Source organism: Monodon monoceros, unplaced genomic scaffold (genome assembly GCF_005190385.1).
Source record: "Monodon monoceros isolate NGI ecotype Baffin Bay Population unplaced genomic scaffold, NGI_Narwhal_1 Super_Scaffold_4, whole genome shotgun sequence".
In the NCBI taxonomy this organism is placed as follows: Eukaryota; Metazoa; Chordata; class Mammalia; order Artiodactyla; family Monodontidae; genus Monodon; species Monodon monoceros.
In genome coordinates, this window is record NW_021703781.1 from 70,849,717 (window position 1) to 70,874,096 (window position 24,380).

Below are 24,380 nucleotides of genomic sequence, written 5' to 3' on the forward strand. Positions count from 1 at the left end.
ACACACACACACACACACACACACACACACACACACACACACACACAGTTTTCCAGATGGATGCAGGCTGTCTTGGGTGGTTCTGAAAAGAAGAAGTATAACGAGTAGCTTGAGGCTTAGACATGGGGCGGAAGGGAAGACAGGAAGCAGGTTCCGGGGAGGCGGGGCCTGTAGGTATATCAGCCTCGGGCCTCTCAGCACCCCCCGAATGTCCCCAACACCCCGAGTCTCTGGGAAGAGTGCAGGTCCCCCAAGGCACCCAGGCCAGGGCCACCCTCATTTCTGACTGATCACTCAGAGTGACGGCTTCGTGGGCAGAGCTTGTCTGGCTGGGCTAGGAAGCGTGACTGAGAAGGGAAACCCTGAGACTGCTGACCGCAGGCCGGTCATGGGAAGGCCTGGTGTCCACGCCAAGAACACTTAGCAAAAAAGAAGAACCGGGTCTCTTGAGTCATTTTGGTACATTTTCCAGAGCTTGGTTAACCCTATTGCAGCTCCTGTTGAGACAGGGTGAGAACATCCCCCACTGGTGAGGCCGCCCGGGTCTGAGACCCTCGGTGTGACCTGGAAAGATGGTCAGCCGCTCTCCTACCAGACTCTACAGACTCTACCAGAGCAGCTGCCCCGCTGTGAACAGCAGCCGTGCCCAGCGCCCAACCCTGCCCCAGACGGCGCTGGAAAAGGATCCCCCCTGGGCCCGTGTGATGACTCCTGGCATCAACCTGAGGAATGCCCGCGGGAGCGTGTACACCCAGGTCTGCTTCCCAGACACCCCGCAAGCCCGGGACCTTCCTCCCCGCCTGGCAGTGCATCAGCCATAGCGATGCTCAGCAGAAGTCAGCACTCCAACGCTGCTCCCAGGAAGCGCACGTTTAGGAGAAGCAAATTCCCTTTAGTATCAGTCCCAGAGACAAAAATCAACCCAGAACAAAGGCAGAGGCATCGGCAGCCCATGCTCCGACGAGCGCTCCTCTCCACGTTCTGCCTCCTCTCCCTCATCCAATAAGCGTGCTTTACATTTTTCCATTGGGAAAATAAAACAAAACCTTTTACCCACATCCCCCTATAGTTAATGACTTCTTACTGAAACATCTCAAAAGAAAAAACTGTGCATTTGTGTCTCCACTTTCTCCCTCCCACCTGCTCCCCAGACCCTGGCTTCTGCCCACCCTGCCAGCCCACTGCCGTCCTTCTCCTGGACTGCTCTCTGGCCCCTGGCCCTGCTCAGTGCCGCTGCCCTCTCAGGATTCCCCAACACCTCCCTGCTTCTGTCTCCTTCACCAGCTCCTGTCCCTCTGTTCCCCCCCCACCCCCATAAATTCTGGGGTTTCCCAAGTTCTGCCCTAGGCCGAACGCTTTCCTAGCCACATGCTCTCCCAAGATCTCGGCCCAACCCTCTCCCCGAAGCTACTGACCATGTAGCCAACTGATTTCCAGTAATGTGGGCTTGGATGTCCCACAGACACCCCACACCTAACGCCAAGGAAAGAAGTGGGCCCCTCCTGGCAGGGGGGTCCTGCCGTCTCTACTCCAGGAAGCCGGGAACAGTGATCCCCCAATGCCTCTCTCACCTCGCACCCTGCTTGTCACTGAGTCTTGCTTATCTTGCCAGCCCATTCCCCTCTGTCCCCATCACTCTGCCAGAGATGGACAATGGGACAGGACACATAAGGAAATTAAAGGATCAAGCCACTACCTTCATTAATATCAACTTCAGAAAGAGAATGAGGCAAAGAAAATGTCAAGTAAATGATTTGAGAATATTTCTGAGAACAGACTCAGGAAATGGAGAGCAGATGGAGGGACAGCGAATGACTCTGCAGAGAGCAGCAAGGAGAAACCTAGGCGCCTGCAAGGTTGGTGAGGGGAGGCGGCAGGGCTGGGGATGCAAAGAAATGTCCCAAAATGGCAGGAACTCAGGGGCATCTGGGAACCTAGGCAGGAGGGATGAAGAAGGCAGCAGAAAGAAGCCGTTAGACCCCCAGGTCCTGACCACCAGCTCTGAGCAGTTATCCACGCCCCACCCCCGAGAACCTGGAGTTTTCTTCTCTAAAGAAATTGACTCAGGGAAGCTGCAGACAGAGACACGAAGGAGGGCAAGGAAGAGATGCCAAACCAAACACAAGGGTTAAGTGAAATTCCACACACAGACATCCAGCAAATTTCTCCCAACCCAGCTGATTGGAGGTATGTTTAGTTTATAAACACATCGGGGGACTTGCCTGGTGGCGCACTGGTTAAGAATCCACCTGCCAATGCAGGGGACATGGGTTCGTGCCCCGGTCTGGGAAGATCCCACGTGCCGCAGAGCGGCTGGGCCCATGAGCCATGGCCACTGAGCCCGAGCGTCCGGAGTCTGTGCTCCGCAACGGGAGAGTCCACAGCAGTGAGAGGCCCGCGTACCGCAAAAAAAAAAAAAAAATAATAATAATGATAATAAAAATAACAATATAAGAACATCTCCCAGAACTACAAATTTCCAGATTAAAAGGCTCCACAAAATGCCCCACACGATGAACGAACCTCACCCCGCTCTAAGCCTCTGACTGTACAGTTTTAGAATACTGGTGGTGAACAAGCAAAGAAAACAAAACAGCTTACATGTAACATACTGATTCTTAACAAAAATGGAAGATACTGGGACAATGTCTTCAAAATTCTGAGTGAGTTTTAACCTAGAATTCAATTCTATGCTCCATCAGATTATCCATGACGCAGGAGAAGAGGAAAAAAATAACATTTTCACTCAATACGATTCTTTAAAGGTCTACCTGCCATGTACCCTTTCTCAAGAAGCTATTGCTGGTCATGCTATACCAAAATGAGGGAGTGACTCCAGACAGATGAGGATCTGGGTCCAGGAGGCAGGGGAGGGACAGAGGGAATGGCCACTGGTGGCAAAGGAAGACAGGGGGGCGCCCCAGTGGGTGGGGTAGTCAGGGGTCCCCGGGAGGAGTCCCCAGGGGAACTCGGACTGCAGAGATGATCTGAGAGACCTGTGTAACACTGTATCGAGAAGCATTTTAAAGGGCTATCTGAGAGTATAAAAATAAGAAAAGCAAAACATGGTCCAAGAAGAAAAAGATGTAATCGTAGCATCCTCTTTGGTTCAGCAGCAAACAGTAAACAATAAAGTTTTAATAAGGAAAATGCAGTAGACAGGGATGTAAAGTAAGTGAAACCTTGGTTACAGTAAGAAGACAGTAGAGGACGTTGGAAAGTTACACAGTGAGGCAGGAAGGAGTGGAGATGCCGGGCAGGCCCATGCCAGACCCCAGCCCACACCGTGAGCAGCTGAGCTCCTATCCAGTCTCCGCCTGGACCTGGCCAAGTCCACGTCAAAGGTCAGAAAGACACAGCCCAAACCAGAGACAGAGTGAAACCTGGAGGGTGCTGAGGGAATGAACCCTTCTTACTGCATCTGCTTGTGAACTGAATGACTTTCATATAAGGAACACTCATCACTTTTGGATTTTTAAGTAATTTTTTTTTTTTTTTTAAATAAAGAAGATGGTGTTTTAGCCTTTCAGGAAAACCTTTACGATTACTTTAAATAAGGACATCAAACACTCTAAAACCCTGGATCAAGTTTTAGTGTTAAATAAATACAATAAAATTAATAAATACCATAGACCCCTCCCCCCATAACTGTTAACTCTAAAACACTATAAAAATGCATGGTACTATTATATTTAAATATCAGTGCAAGTTGCTCTCAGAGTTATGATTATTAGACATCTTGTACCACCCCACCACTTCCCCACCCCCACTCGGTTTGGTTTTTACAAATCTGTACGAGCCGCTGTATCCACCTTAATCCTTGTTACACAGTAAACAGGCCCAATATGCATGTGCAAATGAATGAATGAATGAATGAATGAATTCAGGGACGGCCAAAGAATGAACACCTTCTTGGAGCTTTTTCTGAGGTTTTATAAGACATAAAGGTTGCTTGATGTTAAAAGATAGATGGATCTCACATGCTAATTCATGGGGAAGAGGCTCTTCATAGAAAAATGTTAAACCACAAAGAAATAGCAAAGGGAGAGAACTGCTTTGAAAGCTGATTGTGGAATATGAACACCTGGCAATTACAACCCCAGGGAGGGAGGGTGGGAGGCATCACCCTCCCAACTTCCTAGAGCCCCAGCATCCCCACCATAAACACAGAGCGTTGAGACCCTCCCAAACTAAAGGGCTGCTTTCCTGTCTGCCAGGGGGCGAAGCACAGACCACGGAAAGCAGCAAAGACACAGCACCAGTCCACTGCTTGGAGCTTCTGAGAATGCAAAGCCCCAACAGAAAGGATGGCACGCTCCTCCCTCAAGTCCACCCCTAAGGCTGCAACTGCAGCTCAAGGTGAGCGAGAGGGCGGGACCCTACCCACGGCAGATACTCAGGTGTCAGCTGACCTAAGTGGAAATTGGGAAGGAAACAGCGAGCCCGGCACTGTCCTAGGCACACAGTCCCAGTGGGGGAGAAGACAGACAAAGATCACAAACCTTATAAAGCCTGCATGATAGAGGGAAAACCAAACTGTACAGAAGATAAATAAATTATACAAGGTACCAGAGATCTGGCTGGATAATGACAGTAAAAAATGAAAAAAAAAAAAAAAAACAAAACAACCAGCACAGGTCTTATTTAAATAGATGCAAAAGTGAGATTTGCATCAATCCCACAACTGCCTTAGTTCACTGTAGAGATAAATGGTCCACAAACTTCATGCTGGATCAGATGTAATAAGTCTGATTGCGAAATGCAGTTGGGCTGACTTTTCCCTGTGCTATGTTCTCTCTGCTTCTTAAAATCAGTGAAACAGAACTTACTTCTGGTTCTACTTCCCCTGCAGCCAGACCCACTACATGGTCTGGAGCGGAGACCTGGGCTGCATCCTGCCTCTGTCTGCACCGAGCTGGATGGCTGCAGGCGAGCCACAGCTTAACCTCCCAGACCACAGACCAGCATCTGGAAGGGTGGGAACTGTCACGATGCTGAGTGTGATGACCCAGACCAAGGTGTGGACCCTGCAGGCCTCACACATGCTCCTCTCTTTCCCAGCTCTGTCTGCATCCTTGAGCAGCTGACGGCAAGGCAGCATTCATTGCCCAGAAGCAACATCCAGGCCTCAGGACACAAACCTTCAAGGAGTCATATGCTAGGTGTTAGGGCTAGGGGCGCAGAGAGGGGCTGCCAGATTCTGGAAGCTCTGGCTGTAGGATGTGGACGGGACGGTGCAATCCAACCCCGTGGCTTTTCAGTGTTCACCTTGACACCCCGCTTCTCCAGCTGTGGCCCCAGTCTCAGACACAGCAGACCCAGCCTACCCCTCAAGCACAAGCCTCCCGCCTTCTGGTCTTCCTTCAGCTCTTCTCTCCAGGCTTTCCTCCCCACAGGCTGTCCCCTCTTCCAGGAACACTCCCCCCATCTCCAAACTCCACTTAGATGGCAGCTTGAGAGTCACTTCCCCAGGGACCTTCCTGACACCCACTGCCTGTGCTCCCATGGATCCTGCACTTCCCATTTCTGTTCTCGTCACACTTGCAAAGGCTTGTTTAACAAGCAGCTTCCCCTCTAGAGGCCTGTTCCCTAAAGAGTCTCATCTGTCTTGTCCCTGTGTGTCACCCATGCTTTTCACAAGGCCTGGCCCCGAGCAGGCGCGCTGCAAAGATCTGGCAAAAACTCAACTGAACTGAAGGACACGTCAGCCTCACGTGCAGTGAAAACGACTGGGCAGCTCATGGGGCAGGTTCAAGTCCCAGCTCAGCCGCGCGGGTACCTCATCTGCCTGGTTTGTACACTGCAGGGGTGGCTGGCTGACCTGTCAGCCCCTCTAACCTCCAACACGCAAATGAAGGCAGAGAAATGGACATCTGTCTGCCTGCTTGACTCTGAGCTAGGGTTTTAGGGTGAGGCCGGATGAACCCATTGCCCAGGCCAGCATTTATTGACAGTTGTCCCTGGGCCCTGTGCTGGGTGCTGGGGGCAAAGGATTGCGATGGGCATGCCTGCCTGAAGGGGCACAGCCAACACCTGAGACCATTCACCAGCCCAAAGGGCTCAGATAAAGTCATCCAGGGTCAAGAAGCAGGAAGGAAGCAAATGCCCAGCATCATGCCCGGGATGGCTTTCTGGGCTGACCTAGGAAGCTCAGCTCAAGGGATCTTGGAATCCATCCTTGCCCCAACAGAGAGGAAGGTGACAGGGCGAAGGTCACACTGCTCCATCTTGGGGAAAGGGTGTCTGAGGTGGAAAAGCCTTTGAATAAACCAAGGAGAGACATTTTCTGGAAACACATAATGGCTTTTGGCCTCATGGATTCCAGCTTTTGGAACCAGAGGCTTAAAAACTGGCAGCCCACAAGCCACATCTGCCCATGGATATGTTTTTTTTGGCAGGCAAGGTTTTACATTTTTAAAAAATTAGTTCCATCATTTATAAAACTGGATGGTTTCACATAAGAATCCAAATGTCCAGCTTCTCTGGAAAAACAGGCAGCATCAGACTAAAGATGGGAGAAGATGCCTTAGGAAGCAAGGTCCCTCAGGGTTCTGGGGCAAGGGTGGGCAAGCGAAGACCTAGGTGGGTAGAACCCAAAGCAGGGAAAGCTCAGACGGCCACAGACCCCAAAGCGTTCACTGCCAAAGTCAGCTAAACAACCAGCTACAGCCTCTGGAGGCAGGGCAGGCCACCCCCTAATGGCCCCAGTCCCCACGACTCCCTGCAGCCTCATACAAAAAACCTCACTCGTGCACATTATTACCGGCTCCTGTAGGCATTTAGCCACTAACCTCTTAGAAATACACAGGCATGAGCCTCGTAAACACACCCAATCCACAAGCCTCCTTCCCCATAATCTCCTCCACCACCCCAACACCCAACCTCCAGTGGCAGAAAATCTGGTTGGCATTGGAGCTAAAGGCTACCTCCTGCAAAGAGCACACATCCACCTCCACCCAGGAGAGCAGTCAGAAACTTTCTATGTGGAATGCCTGCCAACTACAAGGTGTTTCGTAAAGATATACTGAATAATTGACAATCCGTCTGATGTGCGTTGTGCTTTTATCACCACACATCTGCTTTACGGTGTCCATAAAAAACACAGACATGTCAAACTCTGGGGGAAGCATTCACACAACTTATTCATGAAAAAGAAATCATACTCGATAAGAAACTCTCAATGACTTAAATCATTATTTTTACTTTAAACATTTGTCCATTTGAACAGCTCCATTTAAAAATAGATTAACAAGGCTTCCCTGGTGGTGCAGAGGTTAAGGGACACGGGTTTGAGCCCTGGCCCGGAAAGATCCCACATGCCACGGAGCAACTAAGCCCGTGAGCCACAACTACTGAGCCTGAACTCTAGAGGATGCAAGCCACAACTACTGAGCCCAAGTGCCACAACTACTGAAGCCCGCGCTCCTAGAGCCCATGCTCTGCAACAAGAGAAGCCACCACAATGAGAAGCCCGTGCACCGCAACTAAGAGTGGCCCCCGCTCGCTGCAACTAGAGAAAGCCCGCGTGCAGCAATGAAGTCCCAACGCAGCCAAAGATTAATTAATTTTTAAAAATAGATTAACACACTTTTTAAAAGAATTGCTAATATTTGATCAATACCACATAGGCTATTCTGAAGCTTAAATCTTCCCCAAAATCCAATATGGATCAGATTTCCCTAGGCAATTTCAAAATTTATTGGAAAGGCAAATATAACTTTATAAGGAGAGAAGAAAATTACCAAGAATGTGATTATAGAGTAGAAGTACCTGCTTTTTATCTTGTGTTTTCTTAAAATCTTCACATGCTAGCCAAAATAAAACATTTTCTTCACTGAATTCCTTTTTTAAAAATTCCTATGGATGAAAAGAAGAAAAAATATCAAACAGTATTCTACTTAAAAAACAAATAATGCATTTCCCTTCAAGAACTAAGTCAAAATTCAACAAATGAGGGTGTTCATTCACCCTGTAAAAGCTCCACCCTGAAAACAAAGTGTATGTTTAATGTTAAAGCTGGAATTTCATATGCATTTGAACTTAAAGGGTTTGACACTCTGAAAAAGAGTAAAAATGAAGTAGGAATCTACTCACAATTCTCAACTGACAATAAATTACCAAAAAGTAAATTAAAGTGGAAGATATGTTAGTTCCTTCCAGACAGTGTTTAAACAAAGTACATTCCTTCAAAATCAGGCTCATTTTTTTAAACAAAAGAAAAGAAAACATACTAAGCATGTCTAAAAATGCCACAATGAAAACTATTTCAAGCTGGAGGTGTGCTTTCTTTTGGCAGATGTTGGGGGCTTAGTGGCACAGCCAGCTATCCTGCTGTGCACAGAAAAGTTTTCTCCCCGAGATCTAGACGGTGCTCTAGATGGTGGTCCTATGTCCAGAAATGCCTGCTACCCCCTCCCTGGAGTCTGCTACGGAGACCAACAGCATCAGGTCTTATCCTGGCCTGACCCAAGACTTAAAAGACAGAAGTCAGTGGGACTCAGGCAGATACAAGGCATTCTTGAAATTCACCTGTGCTTCTTCTGACACTTGGAGTTTCTGCAGGCCATTTCTAGGCAGTCCTGACATTTCCCCACCCACCTGCTCTCCTCTCTGAGTTCATCTTCACTTTGTCAGCTGATGTCCAGCCTCTTTCACTCTGTTAATATGTATCCTGAGAATCCCCAACATAGAAGTGAACAAACCCTCACATCAGAGAGACCCAGACCACCCCCTCCCAGGTGTCACAGAGCTGGAAATTCTTTGTAGATCCTGCCAATGAGCACAGTACCTCTTCCTCATCACCCCACCCCGCTCCCATCCAGCTATATAAAAACCAGAAAGAGGGACTTCCCTGCTGGCGCTGCGGACAGGACTCTGTGCTCCCAATGCAGGGGGCTCAGGTTCAATCCCTGGTCAGGGAAATAGATCCCACATGTATGCCACAACTAAGAGCTCGCATGTCACAACTAGGGAGCCCATGTGTTAAAACTAAGGAGCCCGCCTGCCGCAACTAAGACCTGGTGAAACCAAATAATTAGAAAAAAAAAAAAAAAGAAACAGTCTGTGCACGCCCCTCCGTGCTGGTCCATGACTGCCCAGGAAAGCATTTCCATCTTGGTCATGACAGGTGAGAAGTTCTGCTTCTCAAGTTGGGCCAGACAGTGTTAAAACCTGGCCTGTGCTCCACCCACAGGCTTCTAAACTTCTTTGTATGTGCGTCGAGCCCGGTGAACAACGAAAAAAGTCAAACCCTAAATCTTTTCACGCCTTCCGGGTCTTCAAGCAGATTCTCCAGAGAAGCCGCCCACTTGTCTGTGCTCTTGGGGTTCTGGTGGCTGCTGCTGGAACTCCCATCACTGTCGCGGATGTCTGCAAAGCAAAGTTTAGACTGTGTATGTGGCCCAAAGATACTGTCCTCTTATAACGGGCATTATGATCATTATCATCACCATTATGGCTAAGATGTAATAGTAAATTATATGCCAGAATCTACTCTCCGTGCTTAACACAGTGAATTCATTCTAGTCCTGACAACAACCTTATGAAGGGCATGCTGCTATTCCCTCCATTTTACAGATGCAGAAAACTGTGGCTCCGAGTTAAGAAGGGACTTGTCATTTCCCAACACTCCCCATATATCTTTCGCCCACCCACGTGTCCACTGGCTGACCCACAGGCAGCCTTCAAGTCTCCCTCAAGCCCTCCTCCCAGGGACCTTGACTCAACAGCAACTCTTCCCCCATTACATTCTGTGCACAGTCTTATAATTATCCTGCTGTGTTGTGACTGCACGACCGGCTCTCACCAGTCTGAAAGCTCCTCTGCATCTTGATCTTGTATCTCCAGCAGGTAGCTCATTGCCTGGCACATAAATTAAAGTGTGTACCAGGGCCGGGACTAGGGTGGGGAAAGGGAGGCACTGGCCAGAGGTGCAAAATTTAAGGGGGTGCCCAAAAAACTCAGGCATCAGGTAAATGAGGTTTTCGTGCAATATTCTGAAAAATCAAAATTAATGCAAAAAATTCCATAATGAGCAAAATACCAAAAATTTAAATAAAGACAGGATCATTATAACTGATTTTTCCTTGTGCCTCTCAGGCTCCAATGTGTCTCGGCGGGACGCTGTTATGAAGGGCATAGGCTAAATGAATCAGTGACTTTGCACCTGCACATCTGCTGCACTTTCTTACTCTTACCTCTAAAAAGAGCCTCTTGACTATAGGAAAGGGGACGGGGACCTCCAACTAACACACTCTGGCTACTTGCCTGAAGGAGGAAGTAACAACACAAACACACCTCATCTACAGAATTTGGCCCCTTCCTGGAGTCAAGGGAAAATCCATGGAACGTCACTTCGGATGGGCCCAGGTTCCAAAGCCAGTTTTGCCAATTCGAACTATGTGAACATGGGCAAAACTCTGTGTAAGATGAAGATAATCCCCCTATCTCTTGGGGTTATCAGAAGGATTAAAGGAGGAAACACGTCAGGCACCTAGATGCTCACAGTGTACCCTCAAAAAATATTAGTTCTTCTCTCTGCTTCCTTAAAATAATGATTTATCAAGTGAACTATTTTTATAGCTAATACTTCTTTTCTCCACTGCTTTCTTTTTTTTTCAAAGTAGAGACATGTCTCTCTAAAGAAAAGTTTGAATCTGGGAGAAAATAAACTTTAAATTAAGAAATCAGCAAAACAAATCATTTTAAAAGGACAAATTTTAAAAGTCTTATGAATATTAATTGCTGCAAGTAGCTAGGTGGTCATATGGTTTCAAATGTTTTTGGAGGAAAGCTGTATCAGAATATGTTGAACATGGAAGTAACTCAGCTTCTGTGATCTACTGTATTCTATTGGAGGTCAACAAACATATTAATTTCTCAAGCAGCTGAGACTCGGTCTCCTAGCATCTGGGAAAACTACCTGGGTTCTATACATTGATTGGCTGATTTGGGCTAAATAAAGCAGAAGCAATATGCATTGGTGATGGAGCACATAAGAGAGTTGTTTGGGACAAATCCATTTCTTTACTTGAGATGCAAACTCACTCAAACATCACAAATGGACCTGACACTTCTCTAAAGTGAATCTTCAGTTCGTGGAGATTAAATTAGTTCTCTGCTCTCTTTGCAAATGTTAAAACGGCAAGCTTCTGAACACTGCATTTCTTCCCAATGAAGTATAAATCAAATTAAAAGATCATTATCGTAAGAAATTTCTGCAACAGGGTTCATTCTGCCAAGCATTTCACAGATTTACTCCCTGTTCTCTACCCAAAGAATACAGTTTGACAGTTTACTCCACTCCCCTAGCAGATCTTCTCTTAAGTAAATAAATTACAGACACAAGTTCGCTGTTCCGGAAAAATCGTAGGTAGCCAGAAATGTCTCTCGCCATTGCAGAACAACTGCTTTGGCTATAACTTTTCAACCTTGGCCTGTAGTGATTCCAAAACTCTTGACGTTCTTTTCAATAATAAACCAAACCACATTTGGGTTTTCACGGCCTCACTGTCTTGCAAATAAATACACTTGGTGGATTCCCATTTAGCCAATAGAGTGCTCTGGTTAACTAGGTCTTCTGGTTAACTGAGAGATAAGATAGCCATCCCCACCGTGAGACAATTGCTCCCTCACTCCCCTCTTTTATTTCATACTCTAGTCATTTTGCATATTAGGTTTCTGTGCTGGCTTTCGTGTGAACAAAAAGTTTTACAACTCAAAACCCACTCATCTGACCTAGTCTCCTTATTTAACAGACTGAGAAATAAAGGTCCAGAGGGTAAGGTGACCCAGCTAAGGAACTGCTGGATGGAACCAGTACTGGGACTTAAATATGCGGGCAATTGTCCCCACCAGGACCACCTCTATGGAACCCCAGGGTGCCTCGGAACACAGGAGTTTGCAGATGGGTGGCCCTTCCTTTCAGCTCCCTCCTAGGCTACCATTTCCCTTCCATCAATGTCATGAAATACATCTATGGCTGACACTGTTACAGAGGCACAGAATTTTCAGGGCTGGCCCAGAAAGCATACCAAGACACAGAAAGTATCCCCATAGCCATGGTTATTAGTTTCGGCTTTGGTGCCACGGATAAAGAGAAATTTCTTCTTGCCCTTCTGCTCACCTTCTGCCCTAGCAGTCCTTTTACTATAGGAATCTTCTACTCAAACTCTACTGCCATGTGTTTTCACTTTTCCAGAAATACTGACTTGAATTTTGCCAAGACTTCCTGATTGTCTTTGAATTTTGACTAAGGCCTTTGGCTATGCCTTTTTTTTTTTTAATCCTTCTTGATTGGTATCAATATAGATAGATATCTCTAGTTAGAGCAACACTTGCAAACTCCATTCACTTAATGATGTCTCTCTTTTCCAAGTCATTATCCCCAACCTCCAGTGAGACTGGCAGAGGTCCACTCCATTTGGCAATGCCCTGAGAGACTGCCCCCTAACCTGAGGCATTTCCATTTCTCAGGATCCTCGTCGGTACAAGTAGACTTCCCCTATTTTCCGATGCATGTAAGTAAGGGCTTCCTAAGACAACTTGGTTCACTTTAAATGTTACAATCAGTCCAATGATGTATAGGAGAAAGAAATAACCTTTCTTCACAGCAAGCAAGTTTACTTCTGAGCTTAAGAATAAAGCAAAAACAAGAGTTCCCAGCTTCCCAACTCCTTCCCAGTTCCTGGCACTTGGAAACACAGAGGTCCAACACTCTTCTTTCCTTTTTCATTGATAAAAGTTTCCATTTTAGATGGATTACACAAGAAGGTAGGTTGGGAATGCACAGCTGGAAAAAGAGTTAAACCTATCTTTCTAGCAGCTTTAAGATCACTCAAGCTAGTAAGCAGCAGGTGGTGATGACATTTGTTTGTTCCCATTTTGTCCAGCCCTGCTCATTTGTTGTTGTCATTTAGATCATCTGTAAAACATTTCTGCAATGAAAAAAATAATTTTTTTTACCTCCTGGGCCCTTCAAAGCATTTTAGATCTTCAGATTTTTGCAGGCACGATACTTACGTTTCAATATACTCATCTTCAGATGAATCTGTCATTGGCTAATAATCACCATTAACACTTAACGAATTATTCACAATGTGCTGGGTACTATTCCAAGCTTTTTCCATGGGTTAAATCATTCTGTTCTCACAACGACCCTCAGATGTGCTTAGTATTATCCTCACTTCACAGATGAGGAAACGGAGGCACAGTAACTCGCAAGGGGCACCCAGCTGGAAACGGGGCGTCACGGTCCAAGCCCAGGTAGTCCTGCCTGCAGAGCCCAGGTCAATGGGCTGCCATTGTTAGTTCTGATATCTGCTGATCTTCACATTCACAGAAGCCAGAACATGACGGCCTTGACAAGAATGATAACACTTATGTGTGAGAAGACTGCAAAAATGAAGAGTCCAATTCCTTGCAGACAAAAACCCACCTACGGCTGGGGCAGAATCATCCAGCACATAAGCACAACGGGCAGACGCTTTCCATTTACGTTTACGCTGTTCTGTGTGGTAAAAGCTGTCATTTCAAAGCCGGCACAGCATCCAGGTACAGAGGGCTGAGGCTGGCTGCTTGCAGCGCGTTGTGTGATGCATTATTTATAGATGCCATGATGTCATATCTAACAGAGACCTTCTCCAGACATTAATTCCTTGGAAATCCATACTCAGAAGGCATCTCTAACACTCATCAGAACAAATTCCTGCTATTAGTCTTCAGGAAGGTCTGGCTAATGGTCCTGCATAGACAATTTCCCCAAGTCAAAGATTTTAGTAAACTCTCAATATCCAGCTTCCTCAACAGCAGAGTCAACTTACATCCTCAGAGGGTTTGTCAAAGGCACCCCCCAAAAGCACAGCACGTTAAAGAAAACAAACTAAACATTCAAGCCCGGGAAAAGGCAGAAATGTTAACCCTAAATTCTAATGTGGTTTGGTACCACACACACATACACCATACTCCTTTAAAATAATCAGGGAAAGTACACACCCCACAAAACTGATTTAAAACCTCATATCACCTATATCACATCAAACATCACATTTTTTTAAAAAGTCATCCCACTTAGAAGCAGAGAATCCGTTTTCACAACTGGTGATCCATGTAAGGCTCCAGAGAAACTGGGTCATGGAAACCCTCTATCTAAATATTACTTAAGTGTTTATCAGTTCCGGTATCTAGCTTCTGAGAATAATGAGCCTTCAGGCATGCAATTCCCTTGGTAGGGAGGTTGGCATGAACTGCCATTAGCAGAAAATAAAAATAAAATCGTTTTGAAATAATCATACTGATAGCAAGCATCAAAGACCAGAGCAGGCCAACAGGCTGGAGAGGTCAGCTGGGCTCAGAAACGGCCTCATGGCAGTTTTCCCACGAGATCTGAGGCCTCAGAAAAAGTCAAGTTGCTCAGCCGAGCCCTCCAGAGGCCCCCTGTGCACCTGCAGCTGCACCACACACACCCCTACCTCTACCCTGCCCGCCAGCACCCAGCGATGGGTGAGCTGAGGGCATATCTGATAGCCAAGGGGGTGGGGACCCTTCCTTACGTGCCATGCTCTGGGGTCTGCCTGGGGAGGTCCCCGCAGCCCAAAACTCCGCTGCCTTCTCAGAGACGCTTTGTGCGAGACAGACGGGGGCTGTGGGGCTCCAGAGCACCCTTTTGGATCCAGAGGAAAAGCAAACCTCAACATCCTCTTCTGAGTGGACTAAACAACAGATGCCCCAGTTTCCACTTTCTACCAGAGGGAAGGAAATAAGGACGCCAGACTGTCATCTGTAGCTCCCCTAGAATCCTCACTTTCTAGGCAAAGGCCCAGAAAAAATAAAAACTACCCAGGAGCCCAATTCTGGAGGTGAAAGTGAAGACCCTGTCCGTATTTCTTCTCACTTTCCAGAAGCCCCCATGCTTCCTCTGGGACCTGACTTATGCGGAAATGTGCCCTTGCTCTCCCCTGGCCCCCACCTCAGGGAAAATAAGTAACTTTTTCCCTCCGGTGTCAGTAGGGTAGACTGTGTATTTCTTGAGAGTAAGAGCTGTGTCTTCCTCAGGGTCTGCAGTGCCGGGCACTCTTGTATAGATTTATAGTGATAGCTGTTTTCTGATAGATTGTCAGGTTGAGCGGGGGACAAAACAGAGAGGAGGATGACGGTTGTAAAGAGAGATGGCATTTACTGAACACTGACTACATCCCATCTCAACCTCACAGCCCTTGGAGGTTGGGTCCATCGGTGGCCCATTTTACAGATGAGGAAACTGAGGCACAACAAGGTTAAATCACTTGCTCCAAAGGGGACAGCCAGGAAGTCGATGAGCTGGGACTCAACCCTAGGCTGTCTGGCTGCAGAGGCTGTTAAGGGAAGGGCAGGGAAAGAGGCAAGAAATAAAAGGCGGGTGCTTTTTCTCAGGGAAATTAAAAATAATTGAGAAGATGAAGCCAGGCATTCCCAGATGGCATCTGGCTGCAATGCCACACACTGCCATGAAGTTTTCTTCACTGGTCCATGAAAGAATGAGAGTAAGCAGAAGGAAATATTTACCAAGTGAGCTGTGCTGATTGAGTGGGACAGTGTTGGGTTGTCTTTTTTAAGTAGGTAATTACATTTATTTACAGGGTACAAAAGACAAGAGCTACACAAGGGAGCACAGTGGGACAGGTCTTCCTATCGCCCCTGTCCTTCAGCGACCCAGAGCCTCTCCCCTAGAAGCAACAGCCTCTGGAAGATTCTTGTGTATCAGGACAAGTTCTTTACGTGAGATTATATCTCTCCTACTATTTGGGGTGTTGAAACATCCTTCATTTGTGGGATGATAAAGACAGTGGATGATGGTATTGTTGGTTTTTAAAGTCCCAACTGGAGAAAGAAAGAAAGAAAAGAAAGAAGGAAGGAAGTGGAGCAGAGAAGCAGGGAGGCGAGGAAGGAAAGAGAAAAGCCCACCGCTCCACACTCACTCTCTAAATACACACGAGCAAGATGACACACTGGATACTGTGTGAGGTCACATAGGCAGCTCTGGGCTCGGTCAGAGATCTGAGTCCCCTGGTCTGTCCCTTCTGAAATGGGCAGCCTCTGCAGCTGTCCGGGGAGAGACAAGATGGGCAGGCTGCATTTCAGGTGCAGAGAGGGAGGCAGGAGGCCTGGAAGAGCGGGCCTCCTGGAGCTTTGGGAGAGGACACAAGACAGAGGTGGGAATGCCCAGCCACCCAAGGGCGGGGCGGGCAGTGAGGGGACTGAGCGAGAAGGCAAGCCAGATGAGGGGTCCCTGAGCCCACCACAGAGCGGGGACAGCAGAGCCGACCCACAGGCACTCGGCGGGGCCCTCGAGAGATGGGAACCTACTGAGAAGGGAAATTGGTCCCCGGAAGTCTGCAAGGGACTGTTTGGCTCCAGTGTGCGCCTCCTGACAGCTCTTATCGAGGAGCTGCTTCTGTCGCCTGCCTAGGCCCCCGCTGCCACCCCCGGGGCTGCTGCCGTGGAGAGCTATCTGGGGGAAGCAGAAGAAACTGGTGAGCGTAAATTTAGTACAATTTAAACAGCAAGTTCCCAGAGCCCAGCGGCAGGGGGCCGAGGGGATTACTCAACCCCAGGGAGGGAAATGACTCAGTTCACCCAGAAAGCCCTAGGAAATGGCCCAGCCAGGCACCTGCCTGGTTTCCACAGTTTCTAACAGTGAGTAAAGGAGACATCAGTTCATACATCATACAGTCTGTGAAGGCAAGTAAAGCACCCCGAGCGCCCGGCACCCACCAGTCCGCGAGTTGCCCGCGGTGGTGTTCAGGTCGCCACACGTGTATAAACCACGCCCCTCGCTCAGCCCCGCCTCTCTGTGCCCGCTTCGTTCTCCCTATATCTGAAGGCCCGGCTCAGAGATGTTCGGCAGGGAAAATTTCCCCCAGCAGCCAAGCCGGCCATTAAATTGTATGTCAACTGTCATCTTTAAATAAAAACTTAAGCCCTGCCATAAATCTGAAACTGGTCCCAGAGGTTTAATGGGATAATGTATAAGAGGCTCTGGGCGGGGGAGCGGGGAATTCCCCTGGCGGTTCAGCCCGTGTTCTGCTCGCAGGGGGCGGTGGAAGGCCGTGGCTCTGGCTTTGCTTTTCAAGCGAAGAGCATCCCATTTACCATCAACAGCGCAAGTCGCTGTGGGGGGCAGGGTGGGTGCACAGAATCCTTGGCGGGGTCCTCACACTTAAGTGGCGTAAGAATCGACTGTCAAAAATGCAGCCAACTCTCCCTCCCACCTCGGGTCCGCAGGACTGAATCCGGGACGGGGCGGGGTCTGGGGGGGCCTGGAAAGCTGCATTTTGTCAAGCCAACCTCCACTCCCACCCCCTTGTGGTTCGTGAACACACTTTGAGAAAGCTCAGGAAGGAGAATATTTGCCCTTTGAATCTCACTTTGAAACTTGGAATTAAGCGTTGGGAGCACCAAACCTCAGTTTAAAGACGTTGTCTCCAATAAGATTTTGCAGAAAAGCAAGAAAGGTTTGGAGTAAAAGGAGCTGGGAGGCAGGACTGCAGCCATGCTCAAATCAGGGTCCAGCAGGGATGGATCCGGTTTTTGTGGGGCCAGAAACTTACACAATCTGGAGAGCCACTTTAAGAAAAATAATTCGAAATCACCAAAAAAAAACACACAAAAATCAGTCCAGGGTCCCATGGGTCACTTGGCTGGCTTCCCAGTGCCTTTGCCTCGGGGCCCACATTCCCTCTTTCTCACTGCTGGGTGGTGATGACCAAACTGGCAGGGGCTCATTTGTCCTTTCCCATCAGGGGGTAGACATTAAACCTAAAAATCATAAAGAAATCGGGCTCTTGGAAGTCTGGCATTTAATACCAATCCATGATTTTTAGCTACTGATCTTTCTATCAGTGACCTAACCACATTTCATCAGACTTAAAATGTGTTACCCTGAAAGAGGTACACTCCACTGGTGTCCCTAAAACTGCCACCAGTCTTTCTGGGGTACAACCTGCCCACATGCAACAGCACCCCAAAACCATGTATGTCCCAAAATTCATGTGTTCTATTTGGAAGACTTCAACCCAAAAGCGAACTGTGCAGGGATGTTCAAAGCAGCTCTATTTATAATAGGAAAAGGCAGAAAAGATAAGAGCTAACCATTATTACTCAGTAATGCCATGCACTGTACTAGGGACTTCATATATATGCTTTCATGTATTTGATTCCACAGCTCTATTGAACCCACTTTACAGATGGGAAAACATACGCAGAGGTGTGCTGGTAAACCAGCTCTCCCAGGGAAAAACAAAAACAAAAAAGCTTGATTTTTAGCATCTGCTGATTTCCAAGGTGTAAACGGCCACTGGTAGCCAATTTCAAGCTACCTACGGTTTAGCAACCAGCTTCCAAATTTCCCAATAATTTAGCAATTGGCTCGGAGGTAAAGTAACTTGCCCAAGGTAGCTGAATGACAGAGTCATGGTGGGAACCAGGAGTTTAACTTCAGAGTCCAGGCTCTGACCACCACTCCGTAGGCCTGTGAATATCTAACAATAAGGAATGGCTAAAATGAACGCCCACAGGGGAATCCTTTGACCCACAGGTAACACAGAAAGGTTTACATGACCACTAACACTAACTCTAATATAAGCAATTTATAACTCTATGAAGTCCTACTTTATTAGAGTTGTCCTAAATAGTAAATGCAATAATTTGCAAAATTTTATGGATAAGAAACCAGCTTCGATTTAGTGTTTAAAGAAGGGTATTTTATTCTCATTTTGCGGATCCTTATCTATACAGAGAGGCTCCACAGCTAGTAGTGGTGGAGGTGGGATTTGGACCCAGCCAACCTACTTTCAGTGCATCCTCTTCACCACAGTGTCCCTCATAAAATACATTAGGTGAAAAAAAGATACGGGCCAACACGTACAGCCTCTTGGTACTAGCAGAAGCGTCTCGGGGTGGGAGGTGGCAGAAATGCCTCTGAACTCCAGAGTCAGGCCGAGCTGGGTTTGAAAGATTCTCCATCACCTAAGTGTGACTTGGAGCACGTTACCTAATAGCTCCTGGCTTCAGTTCCCTTCTCCGTAAAGTGGGGAGAACAATGCCTATCTCAATGGGTTGCCCTAAAGGTGAAAAGAGAATTCACAAAACAGAGTGAACACAGACCCGGGCCCACAATTAGCGCTCAAAAGGGGCTTAGCTATTAGGAGCAAAAAGGGTAAGATGGCTGGAATCAAGGGCATGGTTTCATCTTCACCACGGGTTCTTTGTCCTATCAAATCGTTCCAAATTGTGGCTGGTCCAGAGTGACAGCCAAACTGTATCCTTTGTCGGCTCTTCCCTGGCGCTAACTGCAGATGCGCCCTTCACCTGGTATTTATTCACCCTCCTTCTCTGCCCCATAGTTCGGCTCCTCGGCGCAGAACAGAAGGCGTCTGGCAGCCAAGGCCTGACAGCCCTGTCGGATGCCTGGGGTCCAGGCGTGCCTTTCCTGGCGCCGCGTGGGCATCATTCGCACCAACGCCCGCAGCGGAGGCAGAGGACTCCCGAAGGCGGGGGGGGGAACTCGCGCGACGTTCTGCTTTCGGAATCTAGAGCCCATACTACCTCCAAAGTTTGGAGGTGTTTTGGATCTCCTTTTTCTCCCAGACCATCACTAAAAAGAAAACTGCTGTTGTTCCTCCTTTCAGACAAACTTCCTCCCCAGCGCGCCTCTCGGGGCTCTGCGCTCCCGCCGCGGCTGGGACCGCAGGGGCGCTGGACGGAGCAGGGAGAAGTGGCGCGTTCGGCCGGGGCTCCCCTCCGTGCGGCATCGCAGAGCCGCGCCCGAGCCTAGTAAGGATGCCCTGGGCGGGCAGCCCCTGCGGGCGCCCCAATCCCTAGCACGCGGGGTCCAGGGAGCTTACCTGACGGCGGCCGCTTCCTGCTCAGCCGACTCACGGCGCGGTTAAACATAGCCGCGGGCAACCCAGGGAGGAAGGAGGGTCCGCTGGGCAGCGCGGCGGCTGAGCCGGAGGAAGGCGAGGAGGAGGAGCCCGCTCAGTACCGCCCCGGAGCGTGCGGCCCCCACCCTGCCGCCCTCCTCCCGGCCAGACGCCGCGTGGCGCGCTCCGTGCGCCCTACCGGCCCGCCCAGGAGGGGGCCCTGCTGTCCCGCCCCGGGGTGCCTGGGCGGGCAGGGCGCACCCGGGTGACACCCAAACGCCGGGACCCGGCCCAGATCCCAGGACGGAGCGCACTCTCTCGGAAGTAGTCCGCGCTGCCAGGGACTTAGGAACCCTGCCCAGGTGGTTCGCGGGTCCCGGGGACCCTTCGCCGCCCGGCGGGGTTCTCCAGAGAAGCCGCCCGAGCCCCGCCCTACCCTGCCCCCAGCTCCAGCGTCCATCCCTGCCTCCCGCCCTCTCCCTGCAGCCCTGGGAAACTGACGCGGCGCCTTCAGCGCACTGCGCTTCGTGGCTCAGCGCGCTTTTGCCGGGCGGCCGGCGAGGGTCACCTCCTGGTTCAGAGACCGGAAAGCTGAGGCCTCGTGGTTATGAAAAACCCAGGTGCGGCCCACGGCCTTCGCCTCCTTGCCCTCGGGTTCCTGGATCCCTGCGCGCCCGGGCTTGCCCGTCCCGCGACTCCGTGGGCGCTGGGCCTTCCCACGGCCGCGAAAGCCAGCGGGGCATCGCCAGGACCCGGGCCGCGGTGTCCGCGGGCGGAGCGAGCCGAGCCGGAGCAGGTGGGCGCCCTCTCCCGGGCCGCGCTGCGCGGGCGCCGAAATTTGGACGCCTTCTGCCCTCGGTCTTGAGGCTCCAAGGGCGGACCTCGGGGGAATTCCGTAGGAACCCCTCAGGTTCCAGCGCGGAGCTGTGCCTCTGCCCCGCACACCGGCTGGCCGGAGACACTAACTTTCGGGACACGTGTGGCACACCTTTCGGCGGGGCCTTTGCGCTCAACGCTCGGAATCACTCGGGCCGCACTGCGCTCTACTTCTGATTTCTCCTCTCCCGCCGCCAGTCACCTGCTTAGGGCCGCCAGCTCCACTCGAATCTATTACCTCATTTCTTCTGCAAAACAGCCCAAGAGGGGGTATCGTTAGCCCCATTTTCTTGAGGATTTGGTTTACGAGGAATTGTCTTTCTGGCGAGTCCTACTTTTCTCCTGTGTATCTGGCTTTGTCTCTAAATTAGTCTTTATTTTTAGCTGTACTAATTGCTATTTTTCTAAACTGTTCCCCAGTCGTCGGTCCCCCCTCCACCCATCCTTTCTCAGTATTTTCACTAGTTGGCATTTTCTTTTGTGTCTTCTATTCTAAGCTTCCCATTCCGCTCATTTTTCCTCCCTCCCTCTACCCACCCCTTCAGCCCCAATCCCACCCCCATCTCTGCCCTTCTGTGGTTCTCATTTCTCTCCCTACCTTTCCTTCCCCTCTCAAAGTATTTTACTCAGAGTGTTTCTAAGCACCCTGCCCCTCTGCTGCGGGTTTTCAGCTGCAACTCGAGGAGGCAGGCTATTGTGACCAGGAGCAGAGTTAGAATCGAGCTGAAAAGCTCGGTTTTTAAAGCGTCTCCTGTTGCCGGCCTTCTGCCAGCTTCCTCTCCGTTATAATGGGATTGAACCGTGATGCTTAAACTCCAGGCAGCATGTTCAGCCATTTTAAGAGTAGGACTTTCAAACTCTACAGAGTCCTGCGTACAAGTGAGGTAACAATAACCAAGGAATTTGTGCAGCACCTCCCCAGAAAGCGTCTCCAGAGACCAAATTACAAGTAATTCTAACGCAGGAAGTAGGGAGACTGGCACAATGGGTGAAAGTTAGGCACAGCTAAATGTTATGCCACTTTCCAGGTCCACCCCTGCTGTGTCCAGAAAAAATCCTGCTGTGGCCTAGGACATCCTTATGAATCTGTCCTGAGCTAAGACTGCGGCCAGTCTTAGCTGGAACAGCTTTCTGAAATGAAAGGAAAATAGAACAGCTTCAAATCACTTTTACTGTCCTGTTAGCATATCAGATAGTGAGTACAAAAATAAAGACCCATGATTTAATGTTCACAGTTTAAAATTTGTTTCGGGGCATGAAAAGACTGTCTTTATGAAATTGCTATAAATACCTGTTTCAAGTGTCTGAAGATCCAAAAGCCAGTTTTCAACACGTGCTGTGCAGAAGACCATGTATAGACGTATAGAGCCTCACAGTTCCTAAGGCTTGCCAAAAGAAAACACACACACACACCCCTCCCACGTGATTCAAGTTCTGCCTGTGGTTTGCAATGGCTGAAGTTACTCTCCATCCAAACCGCATTGCTCAGGGGCTTCCCTTGTGGTCCAGTGGTTAAGACTCCTTGCTCCCAATGCAGGGGTCCCCGGTTTGATCCCTGGTCAGGGAACTAGATCCCGCATGCCAAAACGAGGATCCCGTGTGCCACAGCTAAGACCCGGCGCAGCCAAATAAATGAATATAAAAAAGAAAAACTAGCATTGCTCACTTCCTGTAGCTCATCTCAAGCCTTTACAAACACTGGTAGCCAGTCTGAGTAAGAAGAGGACAAGTGGTTTGGCCCCCTCCTACCCCTGCTGGTCTCACCTTTGGTTGAATAACTTTCACATGTCTTCTGGTAAAGCAGAATTTCAGAGTGATCATTGACTCTAGAGTTTGACTTTTTTTTTTTTTTTTTTTTTGCGGTATGCGGGCCTCTCACTGTTGCGGCCTCTCCCGTTGTGAAGCACAGGCTCCGGACGCGCAGGCTCAGCGGCCATGGCTCACAGGCCCAGCCGCTCCGCGGCATGTGGGATCCTCCCGGACCGGGGCACGAACCCGTGTCCCCTGCATCGGCAGACAGACTCTCAACCACTGCGCCACCAGGGAAGCCCGAGTTTGACATTTTTAATTCTCAAAAACTTAAAAAAAAAACCAACTGGTAAGCTGTGAATACATTACAGTCTTTTACAATAAAATATATTTTAGTCTCTTATAAAGAATATGCTCAGCCATTTGAAGCAGATGAGATATAGTAAACTAAGTAAATTCATAAGTGCGCAGCTTGAAGCCAAGAGACCTGGTTACCAATCCTGGCCATATAGCAGACCAGCTGTGTGTCTTCCCACACCCCATCCCCCCACCCCACCCCACCCCCACCCCGCAGCTTGTGGGGTCTTAGTTCCCTGACCAGGGATCGAACCTGCGCCCTCAGCAGTGAAAGCGCAGAGTCCTAACCACTGGACTCCCAGGGATTCCCCAGCTGTGTGTCTTTAAACACAGCCTCCTAGGATTGGACAAGGAAAGGATGCCACCCACATTCTAAGGGTGTGGTGTTCACTAGCAATAAACAAGAAAACACCTGGTATAGTGCCCAGCACATGTAGGCACACAAAAATGTACTGGAATCTGACTTACTCACTCCCCCTACAACGCTGTTTTAATAAATAATAAACTTTAGCTTATATGTGGTGAAAAGTGGCATTTTAGAAAGGAATTATAGGACGTTGGCAGGGTTAGTAACAGCATGATGCAATTGACACACACAGTGAAGGCGGGAAAGTAAATTGTTAACAACCTCTCTGGAAGGCAAGAGAGGCAGATGTGTTAAGATGATGTTCGGCAACATGCATAAGAGCCTTCAAAATGTTTATACCCATTGGACCAGTGAATAATTCTACAACTGGTAATTTATGCCAAAGAAAGAAAAGAAATACAAAGATTTGTGTGCAAAGTCATAACACTTCTTTTATCAGTGCTATTTATGGTAGCTATAACTGTCCATTAATAGAATGACTAAGTTACAGTATATTCCTATGATGGAATATTGAACAGTTGTAAGAACTGAATGAAGAGTATTTGGTGATGTAGGGCAGGGGTCCCCAACCCCCGGGCGGTGGATGGGTACCAGTCCGAGGCCTGTTAGGAGCCAGGCCACACAGCAGGAGGTGAGTGGCGGGTGAGCGAGTGAAGCTTCGTCTGCTGCCCCCCATCGCTAGCATTACCACCTGAACCAAACCCTCCTGCCCCCGCCCTCCCTCCCCCATCCATGGAAAACCTGTCTTCCACAAAACCGGTCCCTTGTGCCAAAAGGCTTGGGGACTGCTGATGTAGGGAACGTGCTTGTGAAGCTGTCATTGAAAAAAAGCAGGATACAAATATAGAGTTTTCAGCAGGAGAGGAGAGGAAATATAGTATATTTATGGATAGAAAGCTTTATGGAAATGATTCCCAAATGTTACTAGCATTTATCTCTAGATGATGGGATAATGGGTGATTTTAATTTCCATTATTGTATTTTCGTGTTTTACAAAATTTCTGCAGTGAATATGGTTTTCAGTGGGGTGGGGTGGGGAGGCATCAGTAGTTGGAAACATCAAAATCTCTACTAGGTTTAATCTACAAATATTTAAGCCCACATCTTTACAACGTTAGTTGTGCTTTCTTTAA

General features: G+C 48.7%; 1 protein-coding gene across 1 annotated transcript in view; it reads right to left on the bottom strand.

Moving 5' to 3' along the window:
- The window catches only part of RGS10 (regulator of G protein signaling 10), a 36,337-nt gene extending 16,335 nt beyond the window's left edge, over window positions 1–20,002 (bottom strand). Inside the window, exons 1-3 of the mRNA XM_029201224.1 lie at window positions 19,881–20,002; window positions 9,251–9,369; window positions 7,771–7,857 (exon numbers count right to left, since the gene is read on the bottom strand). Of these exons, the coding sequence (XP_029057057.1) occupies window positions 7,771–7,857; window positions 9,251–9,369; window positions 19,881–19,929 (255 nt within the window). The 5' untranslated portion in view covers window positions 19,930–20,002. The remainder of the gene's footprint in view (window positions 1–7,770; window positions 7,858–9,250; window positions 9,370–19,880) is intronic.
- Between the last annotated feature and the right edge of the window lie 4,378 nt (window positions 20,003–24,380).